Raw genomic sequence first — 10,827 nt, 5'->3', positions numbered from 1 at the left:
TGGACGCGTGGACTTTCACCGGCTTTTCTGGACGGCATTTAATGTTTAATTAAGTTTTTATATTTTGAAATGCTTAAGTGTCGCGCGAACTCAAAAAATGGGTTAGGCCGGTGTTGGGCGCAAACGCCGACCAAACGTGAAAGCGGACACGGGTGTCTGTCCGGCCGACCCAAACGGATAAAAAGCGGACAAAATGGGTGTCCGTTTGGATCGTCACGTTGGAGTTGCTCTTATGATACATGTAGATGCATTATTTGATTCTTTAAAATCTTACTATATTTCATTATTCAAGCGTATACTTTCACTGTGAAAAGCGCCAGACGGGAACAGGGGAACCCAAACCCTACCACCGCCGCCCTCTCAATCAATTCCCAATCTTCCCTGCAAAAAAAAAAAATCAATTCCCAATCTATCTCGCTGGAGTACCCTCTTCCCCGACGCCGGTGAACAGATTCGTCGCCCAAATCGGCCGTGCGAGGTGATCTCGGAGCACGCTGTCCGCCGCGTTCTGATTCATTGTTTGTCTCCATCTATCGATTTTCCCTCAAATCGTTCTTGTCTGAATATCCAGAGACCGGAACGCGGCACCGCCGCCGCAGGGGGGTCGAAGTGCCGCCGTAGCTCGCCACCGTCCGCAGCGCCTCAGGTAAACCTTCTCGCCTCCGTGCCCCAGGGATCCGTCTCATGCCCCATCTTTATGTTTCCCCTTTTTATTCTTAGTTGGGCGGAATCTGATCTGACGGAGCACCGGCGACTGGTCACCATGCCGGGCAACGGAGGCGCGACCGGCCTGGACGATCTTCCAGAGGGGATCGTTGTCGAAGAGATCCTCGTCCGTTTGCCGCCCAAGGACATCCTCCGCTGTCGCGCTGTCTGCAGGTGGTGGCACAGTGCCACCTCGACCGACAAGTTCATGCTGGACAACCACCGCCACCAGCCCTTGCTCCCAATCCTCAGCCACGTCGTCGAGCCGCAGAAAGCCCACCTCCTGTTTTCCTTTGACGCCGGCGCAGGCTGGCAAAAGCTCTGCCCTATCATCCGGACCTACGACTACCGTAAACTCCAGGCCGTGTGTGACGGTCTCTTCATCGTGTCCTATGGATCCATGGCAGATCAGTTCATCTGCAATCCGGTCACCCGCAAGTATGCTCGCCTAGCAAAGCATCCGACGGAGCGTGGTTTTTACCACCGGATTGTCGGCTTCTACCGGCACCAACCATCTGGATGAGAATTCCGAGTGTTATGGATCTCTAGTCCGACAAATTACAACGCATACCACACAAATTACAGAACTTTCTACTATGTCATAGCGGTGGGATCCGATAGTACAAGATACATCAGACAAGGATGCATCACACAACCAACAGTCTCATCTTCCTTGGAGCTGGCGTTACGCAGGGGCCTACCTGATTCGTCCCAACATCCACCAGTCCACCACCGTGGCGGCCTGCACTGGAAACTTGGAAAATACCACGGCTGCGATGCGGACTACATAATGGTGTTCAACACAGCAGCTGAAAAATTTCGATTGATGTGTCGTCCTGCCCGATTGGGCGACTTCTTACAAGAGTCGTTGCTGGAGATGGATGGCACTCTTGCTTTGTGCAGCATCTGCAGTGACAAACACACCATAGAATTTTGGGTGTTACATGACTACGATGCTGAAACATGGTCTTTGAAGCACCGGATTAGGCCTCTTTTGGTTCATAGGATAGGATTATCATAGGAATAGGAATCTTATAGGAAATGAGATGACATGTATCTCAAATCCTATGAGTAGGAATAGGAAACAAGATGTCATTTGGTTGACACCAAAGGAATTTTTCCATTGAGTCTAGGCTCCTTTTTATTTTCCTATGAAATGTGAAGGATGGGAACCAATCCTATGTAGGAATAGGAATCCATTCCTATGAACCAAAGGACTCTAAAGGAAAAAATCCTATAAGAATCCTATCCTCTAGAATTCCTATGAAATTCCTCTAAACCAAAGGAGGCCTTAATTTGGTTGGGATGGATCCATCAGCGCTTGTCGATCCAGAGGTCATAATATCCCCTAGGATGGCTGTTCTCGGTGGGGGTGAGATGCTGATTCGGTTTACTCATAGGGGTGTGTTGCATTTTGACGTCAATGGCAAGTTTTTAGGATATGTGAAAAGCCAAGATGGCCAAGAAATCAATTTGTGGGTTACCGGGCATTACCTCCAGGAGAGCATTATTCCCGGTCCACTGTTCCATGAGATGAGAGAAGATGATGGTGCGAACCAGGAGCCTCCATTTTTTGTAGGACTGTAGGATGCAGTGCTTGATCTGGATGTTCTACACTGCTGGTTTGCAGCGCCATTGGAATATCTATTCTATTGCCTTTACTTTTGTTCCTAGTTGATCTTCTTAGTGCTGCTTGTAAAACTGAACAATTCGGATGGTAGCAGAGCTCCTCTGCTATCAGCATTTGGTGTCCATTATCTTGGCTTTAGCATAATGATAAAATTCTGGACTACGGAGAATCTTCGCTATAGGCCTACTCTATTTTATTCCCCTCATTTACTTTAATTTTTGATACCACGAAAGGCATGGTTGCAACTAGAAACTGGTGATTGCTCCGTAAGATATTATCTGGGAAGACTTCCTGCTACTCCAGATTCAGTACACCAATGACTTGCCATTCCGCTTTCTTTCCGAGAAAACAGGTGTTGGTGCACATGCCATCAAGAAAACATGAGCTATTCAGTCTTAGTCGTGTTGTTTGAGTGCATACTTTTGTTGATGAATTCATTCTAGCATTACAAGTAATTGTGACACTTTGATTCATTGGAATGTTTAGTTTGAATCCTTCCTCCAAGTTTAGTATTTTGATCCTTGCACAATGTGCAATTTTGTCCTAAGCACCTGACAGGCTATGATATATAATTATATGGATGCCTGATAAGACCTCAGATTATTTCAGTGGTTCACTTCATTGCTTTTCATCATCTGATATACCTTAGGTAACTTGTGAAAACTATGTAAAAGAAACTTGCCAAAATGAAAGTGGATACTCTCTTACTGAGAGGTTTTATTTTCTCAGACTCGGTTTTAAGCTTTTCCTTTTGTTTGTGCAGATTTAAGCTTTGGGAACAGATTGATGTGAACGTTTTTTGGGTGGTGGGATTGATGCGAACTGTTTGTATAATTCATATTCTCAAGTTGCTTCTATCCACATGACTTGTCACAGCAAAATTTTCTTCGAAATTACACTGGCAGCTTGAATGAATACCATGAATATACCCAAGTGGGAATACATACATTTAGATTTTACCTTCTCCCTGTTTCCTTTTCTCGTTTTCAAAAGAACCGAACAACTTAGGCCGCGCTTGGCATCGGGGTATTTCTGGCTGCGAAGGATTTCTGGCTGGAAAAGAAGCGGCAGACAGAGGTCTATATTTTCTACAAGTGTATTTGAAAGGAAAACGACAATCCAAACATGACCTTACGGTGCTATGCTTAAAGCAAATAAAATCGCGGAATGATTCCTAGACTTCGTTTCGAATCTCTGGATCAAAATGTTACAGTTAGGTTCCCGCAATAGTTTTTGGGATCATGTTATCTGATATTTAGGTGTGCTTTTCTGGGAGAAGCAGGTCCCACGGGGAACAACTGTTGACATGTCTTTTACGGTGTTTTACTGTCAAATCTTGCGCTGTGTAACAGGATGGAGGAGACTCAGCTGCTCGTGTGTCACTCTGAATAGCTAACAAAGCTAGCTAGCTATTGTGTGTGGCATGTCTATCTCATGATGTGATGTGCTTAGTAGGCTTGGCTCTTGTTCATGGCATGCTTGTTGTACTACTCTCTCCGTTCCTAAATATTTGCCTTTCTAGAGATTTCAACAAATGACTACATACGAAGAAAAATGAGTGAATCAACACTCTAAAATATGTCTATATACATTCGTATATGATAGTTTATTTCAAATTTCTAAAAAGATAAATATTTAAGAACGAGGGAGTACTTGCTAACAATGATGCATATACCTGAGCTACGGAGGCAGCCAAACTGTTGCAGTCTACTGGTGTAAACCTGAACTGAACTGAGCTCTCTCAACTGAGTAGACTGCTTTCTATGTAAGCAGTACTACAGCTCAGATATTTCTTTATTTTTGTAACAGCATGTAAAATGAGAAAAAATGTAATAATGAACTAATAAATATTTTAATTGCAGAATCCTTTTGCCCCAAAGGACCAGAAGACCGGAGCACAGTTGTTTCATAAACTGCAGTATCGTGTGTGTGAATTTTTTTTTGGGACCGAATCTGTGGTTTTCAGAAAATATTGTTGTAAAATTACATTGCATCATCCAACCATATCTCTGAAGTTTGTTATCTTCTCCTTAAATTACCACGAACCATAATTTACATCATCAGGCACCCACCTACACGGCCCGGACCGTCAACGTCCGCGTCGCGCGCGGACTCGAAGATGGTGTGCGTAGGCGACGATCCGGTAGCCGGCCGCGAACGGTGGAGGCGCGCGCACGGTCTTCCAGGACCACCCCTCCATGCTCGGCCTCGGAGGGGACGTCGTCATGGACGACGGCAGCTTCAGGGTCAAGCTCAGCTCGCCGTCCGACAACTCGGGCTCCAGCGCTTCGTCCTGCCGCGTCAGCGCCTCGAACGGGTGCTGCTGTGAGGCGGTCGAGTGCACGGACGAGAGCGCGTAGAGCGTGTCCCCGGCGGCCACGGCGATGTCCAGCCTGGGGAGCAGCGGGGCCGGGAGCCGGGGCCCGATGGCGAGCAGCGCCGTGTCGGTGTCGTAGACGAGGGTGGGGGTCTGCCCGCAGCGCGGGCTGGTGGCGATGAAGATGCTGTTGCCGAGCGCGGCGAACTTCATCTCGCACTGGGGCGCGGGTGCCGCCAGCCGGGCGACCACTTCCTGCAGGTCGCCGGTGGCGTCGTCGCCTTGCATAAGAGTGTCGCCTTCCTGAAGGTACTACTTGTAATCTGAGTGGTATCAGATACAGAAGTCGAACCAAGTGTCAGCTGGTGGAACAGGTTCAAATTTGTGTTTTTCACACACACGGAGAAAATTAGCAGGAACGGAAACGACAGACAGGTTGTCAGCTACATCCACCCAGCTCTTTGAATCATACTTAGCAGTTTACTGTCCATCCTTTACCCAAAAAAAGAAAGTTTACTGTCCATCCACCCATCTATCCAGCAGAATAGGATGACATACGTAGAAAGCAGAGTCTACTCAGTTGACACCTCAGTTCAGTTCAGGTTTACGACGGTAGACAGCAACTGTTCAGTTCAGGTTTACAAGGATGTCGTGTGAACATACAAATCAACATGCCAGATGAACAAGGGCCGGGCCTAAGCACATCAGATCATGGCACACACAACACAAAATAACTCTTCAGACTGACATACGAGCAGCTGACATACAACAGTTCAGTTCCTGTACAAGTTGCACAATGCAAAATTTATGCTGGAAGCAACCAAGTTGATCAGGGAACAAGTGTGAAAACAACCATAATACTACATCATTTTCCAAATCAGCACAAGTGCTCTACGCCTCTCTGTCATAATACATCTCAAATATCCAAATTAGCAAACTAGCTGGCGTACAAATGGGGAAGAAAAATGATGCTCTGTTGATTCACTAGCTACGTCAACAGGACAAACCAACTCTCTGCAACCAGACCAGGTATGGTAGGTTCAGATGCTAGCTAACTTTCAATACCAACCAAAGGAAAAAAAATCCTGATCTGAACAGGAATTTCAGCTTCAGCATGCCGCAGATATTTGCAAGGTACCCCAGCTCCAGGTTCCTCATACTAGCCTCATAAAGGAGATTCAACATAAAATCATTATGACAAAACCGGGAGATGGAAACATGATGCCCCAGCTAACAGTAACATTTCAATCCAAAGATGTGAAAAAAAAAGTCTAGACACATTCTGTTGTTTTATTTGCTTTAAACTTGGCACCATATGTTGTTCGGTTCTTTTGGGAACAGCAAAAAGAAACCGGGAGATGGAAAATTCTACATGTATGTATTCCCACTTGCACTGCATATATTCATGGTAGTGGTTCAAGCTGCCAGTGTAATTTCTAAGAAAAATGTGCTCTGGCAAATCATGTCGACAGAAGCAACTTTAAGAATAAAGGAGGATGAAACACAATGAAGTTAATCGCTGAGATAATCTGAGGCCTTATTAGGCATCCACAGAACAATATCATATTTAGATCATTGATTTATTATGCAGTGAGATAAACATGAAGCTGGATTAAATACCAAAAGAGGCATCACTGAATGGGTGAGTTTAACATGTGAAGTGTTAGTCCACATGAAGAGGATTATACAGAAATATACATGCCCACCCACAGAAGCAACATTGAAATTGCTGGACTTTTCCATTTAATCTATGTAAGAGTTTACATAAAAAAACATCAGCTAATAAAATTATCACCATGTATACTAAAAATATTTATCCAAGCAAAGAGGTACCAGGAACCAGGAACCAGTATGATTTCACCTGGCTCCAAATGATCATATCGCCAACTAATTTCTACCTGGAAAAAGCAGCAAATTCTATACGCAAAAATGGCGCGAGATAAGAGCCTGTAAACACTACCAGTCTACCAACATACAACCAAAGTACGGAATTCTTTCAACATGTCATCAAAGCCAGGGAACCAAAATTACTTGCTAAGATTTTCGACAAATGCCGTAATAAAATAACAATGGACACTATTGTGCTGAGTACCGAACTGAACTAAGGTGTGCAAGTGTGCCAGACAAAAACATCGCCACACAAAGAGCACGAGCAAACATGTCAGGAGCCTAGGACAGAATTTTGCACTGAGCAAGGATCAAACTATTAAACTTGTAAGGAAGGATCCAAACTAACTATTTCAACAACTCAACCAAAATTATTCAATCAAACATCATGACTAGACTGAAAGAAAGCAAGATGACATGTGTACCAACACCTATTTTCTCAGAAAGAAAGCAGGATGGCTTAGCCATTGGTGTACTGATTCTGGAGTAGTGTCGTTCTAGATAATATCTTAGGGAGCAACTATCTGTTCCAAATTGCAACCATGTATTTCATCGTTCCAAAAAATGCAAACTCGAAGTAAACAAGGGAAATAAAATAGACTAGTCATATAGCAAAGATTCTCCATAGTCCAGACCATTAACATGGTGCTAAAGGCAAGATAATGGACACAAAATGATGATAGCAGAGGTGCTCTGCTACCATCCAAATTGTTTAGTTCCACAAGCAGCACTAAGAAGACCAACTAAGGACAAAAGATAAGGCTCATCTAGAATAGATACTCCATTGGCGAAGCAAACCAGCAGTGTAGAACATCTAGATCAGGCACTGCAGCCTACAGCCCTACAAAAAATTGAGGCTCCTGATTCGCACCATCTCCTTCTCTCATCTCATGGAACAGTAGAAGGGAATAATGCTCCCCTGGAGGTAATGTTAGGTAACCCAAAAGTTGATTTCTTGGCCATCTTTGCTTTTCACATGTCCTAAAAACTTGTCATCGATGTCAAAATGCAACACACCGACAAGTGCACTAGATCAGCATCTCACCCCCACTGAGCACAGCCATCCTAGGGAATATGGTGTACTCTGGATCTACAAGTGTTGATGGATCCACCCCAGTAAAATTAATCCGTGTCAAGAAAAGGTAGTCCTATGAAAAAGCTAGCTAAAAAACTATGTTGTACTTGTATGTCCAGTCTAACTGAATATTTCTTCAGATCAAGACAACCAGCGTGCCAGGCAGGTAGAAGTGGTGCCAGCGATGCCTGCTGCTCCTTCACGCCTGAGCCAAGAAAGTGTGTGTGCAAGATTTCAAGCATTATAACGACCTTTCATGCTTGACAGAATCAACATACTGCATGTACAATATTTTAGCATCCCATCATCAATATTTAGCATGATATGCTGCAAGATCTTTTTTAGTTCTTGCAACATATAGGCATCTCTGCATTTAATTTCCAGAACTAACACAAAAAATACCTCATGTTCCACATAATTGCAAAGATAACTTTTTATTATTGTTTCTCTATATAGTACCACAAATCGTAATTTACATCAAGGGTGCTCAAAGATACTAGTATGCATACAACCAACGGCAACGGCTAGTTCCTTCCTACATCCAGAATGCTACAGGCCTAAATGCCAAGAGATGTTTGGACACTAGAGTGGCAGTGGTGCGATGGATCTTGGTGTGCAGCTCTCCCTTTCGATTGTACTTGAGGCTAAACATGACGAGACGGAGCACACAACCATCATGATCACCAAGGGCCTGCTCACGCTCCATGTCCTCGCGTACAACGCACTCGACGAGGCAAAATTGGGTGTCACCCATGTAAGTAAGGGTGGCCCCCAAGTGCCTCTCAGATTCGCTGCAGAATAACTTGTCCTTGGATATCTGCCAGTCTGGCTGCATAGTGCTTGAGTCGCTGCGTGATGGAACCTGGCAGGTGCATATGTAGCCATCACCGTGAAGCCCAACCCATGCATCAATGTCGCTGTCAAAGTAGCCTTGGCCTTCGAACGGTAGCACCCATTTCCCATGCCACCTCCACTTGCAATGCCTGGCATCAAATGAGTAGGTGCCCCTGGCGAGACTTAGATTATGCTGGTCATGCGTAGACATGAAGATGGTATGTCCGTCTGGGTGCAGCGCAAAGGAGGTGATATTTTCTTCCTCGTGAAGTGGAGGCGGAGAGGGCACGCTTTTCCAGGACCAGTCCATCCTCGGCTTTGTAGACCATTGCTCCTTGTTGCAATTGGGTGCCCGCGACAACACCTCGAAGGCATGTTGCTGCTCCCCACACATCGGGAAAGATGATAATCCATAGAGCCTATCAGCAGCCGCCACGGAGATATCAAAGCAACCGACCAGTGGAGCCGGAAGACGAGCGCCCATGGTGAGTCCCCCTGTCTCGGTGCTGTATACGAGTATGGGAGTTTGGCCGCACCGTGGGGCGGTGACTATGAAGATCTCGCTGCCTAGGACGGTGGGACAAAGTTCTCGTGCCCCCAACCGGAGGGTAGCAGGCTCAGGGAAGCCAGCCTGCTCTTGGGTGGTGTCGTCTTGCAAAGTGTCTGCATCGATTTTGTGCATGCTATAGCCCTCCTTCCAATCATCGAGAAACAGATAGAGATGCTTCTTGAGCACATGCCGCGGCCTTTTGCCGATGCGATCCCCGCTGAGGCCCTGGTGCTGGCGCTTATACATGTCTCCAATCGATCTTCCGGCCTTAACTGGAGCTAAAGGTTCAATTTTTTGATTCTGATGGTGGAGAAAAAAAAGTACTCACAGACAAAGGAACGGAAACGACAAGCGCGTACTGTGATCCAGATCTGATCCGGCGACGAAGTGAGAGGCCTTAGATCCCCCCTCCGTCCCTCCTCTTGTGTCTTGCTTATAAAAGGATGAGAGACTGCGGCTGACTAATCGAATCCGAGAAAGGCAAGGGCAGAGTACCTGCAGTCCTAGTCGGAGACAAAGCCACCGTGGGAGACAGGAGAGTCAGAAGGGAACTAGGGTTGGGGGAGGTGAGCCGAATTGAGTGAAATCGGGAGGGGGGAAAGGAGAATGCTTCACCTGGTCGCCGGTGTTGCCGCCGGCGTCGCCGCCGCGGTCGTGCTCCACCCGCCCGCGGTCCTGGAGTTTCCGGGCCGCCTGTGTGGCTGCAAGGCGGTGGAGACGCGCCGCCCCGCCCGCGGTCGCCGAATTCTTGGCGTGGTCGCCGCCCTTGGTGGGCTTGGCGTCAATGGCCGGCGGCGCTCCGCCCCTCCTCCTCTGCTCCCTTCTCTTTCCCCTAGACAGATTTCACCAGACGAGAGAAGGGGACGAGCAGCCTCATTGGTATTGGTACTGGTATGGGACCCACCAATTTTATCTGCGATCTTTTTCTAAACCAAAATTGGAATGCTCGGCCTCTTCCGCGCGATATTTTTCCCAGTAGTTCGCGCGGCCGAATCAGTTGGGCTGTGGTCGTTCACGTCAATTTTGACTTAGGCCCCGCTTGATATACTGTAAACGATTAAAACTTTAATTTTCGTGCAAATCTATTGATCAAGCGTCTGTGTTGCTTGATATGCTGCATTTTATTGCTGGGCTCTAAGTGCGGCACTATTTCCAGAAGGCGTAACGTGGGCACGTTTTCTCGGCCGCGTAAGTAATAGGCAATGTCAGCACACGTCCTGTTCGAAGAACCGTGCGTGCTCGTTATTACCATCGCGCACGCTTTTTTAGTTAGAATGTGTGTCCGTCTAGCGCATACACGTTGATCTGTCTAACTGTTTCTGTTTGTTGTGGCTAATCGTAAACAGTTCCTCCATGTGAAGTGTATGCGATCAATCGCAGACACTTTGATCTGGCTGACCGTTTCTGTTCTGTTGCCTAATCTCAAACAGTTAATCCTTCTGAAGTGTATGCCCTCAATCGCACACACCTTTATATAACTGCCCGTTTCTGTTGTTCCGCCTCATCACAAATAGTTAATCCGAGTGAACTATATGACGTATATCACACACGCCTTCATCTGGCTGCCCATTTCCATTCTTCTTCCTCATCACAAACAGTTCATTGAACTGAACCGTATGCCCTGCATCGCACACGCAACCAAAATCTGAACTGTGTTTGATGCATTCATCATCGCAAACGTTTTGCACCTTTTTTGACGGGTTTTACACCACTGTTTGCGATTATTGCATCGCACACAGTTTCGTTGAAGGGTCTCTGATCGTAGTGTCGCGTTAGCAACATCCTGCAGTAGTGTTGGAATACGACAAATGTCTTAAGAAGTGTTCCCA

The 10,827-nt window shown here is 46.2% G+C and overlaps 2 protein-coding genes across 6 annotated transcripts; one reads left to right on the top strand and one right to left on the bottom strand.

Annotated features, from left to right (window-relative positions):
* The first annotated feature begins 312 nt into the window (after positions 1–312).
* Positions 313–1,815, top strand: LOC125528731. The gene is made up of 3 exons (XM_048693170.1): positions 313–478; positions 572–646; positions 721–1,815. Exon 3 carries the CDS (start codon positions 764–766, stop codon positions 1,226–1,228), a length of 465 nt encoding a protein of 154 aa, XP_048549127.1. The 5' UTR covers positions 313–478; positions 572–646; positions 721–763; the 3' UTR covers positions 1,229–1,815.
* Positions 1,816–4,199: 2,384 nt separating this feature from the next.
* LOC125528730 lies at positions 4,200–9,923 on the bottom strand. 5 transcript variants are annotated; one of them, XM_048693169.1, is made up of 3 exons: positions 9,614–9,923; positions 9,494–9,501; positions 4,200–4,975 (listed from the first exon to the last, which is right to left on the bottom strand). In XM_048693169.1, exon 3 carries the CDS (start codon positions 4,938–4,940, stop codon positions 4,425–4,427), a length of 516 nt encoding a protein of 171 aa, XP_048549126.1. In that variant the 5' UTR covers positions 4,941–4,975; positions 9,494–9,501; positions 9,614–9,923; the 3' UTR covers positions 4,200–4,424. The 5 variants fall into 5 exon arrangements, with proteins under 5 accessions (XP_048549126.1, XP_048549125.1, XP_048549123.1 ...); XM_048693166.1 differs by lacking the exons at positions 4,200–4,975; positions 9,494–9,501 and adding exons at positions 8,030–9,276; positions 9,358–9,493 and having other exon boundaries at positions 9,614–9,896; XM_048693167.1 differs by lacking the exons at positions 4,200–4,975; positions 9,494–9,501 and adding exons at positions 8,030–9,270; positions 9,358–9,493 and having other exon boundaries at positions 9,614–9,896.
* Between the last annotated feature and the right edge of the window lie 904 nt (positions 9,924–10,827).

The sequence above is a fragment of the Triticum urartu genome, unplaced genomic scaffold, assembly GCF_003073215.2.
Source record: "Triticum urartu cultivar G1812 unplaced genomic scaffold, Tu2.1 TuUngrouped_contig_5071, whole genome shotgun sequence".
Classification (NCBI taxonomy): domain Eukaryota; kingdom Viridiplantae; phylum Streptophyta; class Magnoliopsida; order Poales; family Poaceae; genus Triticum; species Triticum urartu.
The sequence above is the reverse complement of the archived record's forward strand: the minus strand, read 5'-3'. Positions and strand labels throughout refer to the sequence as shown.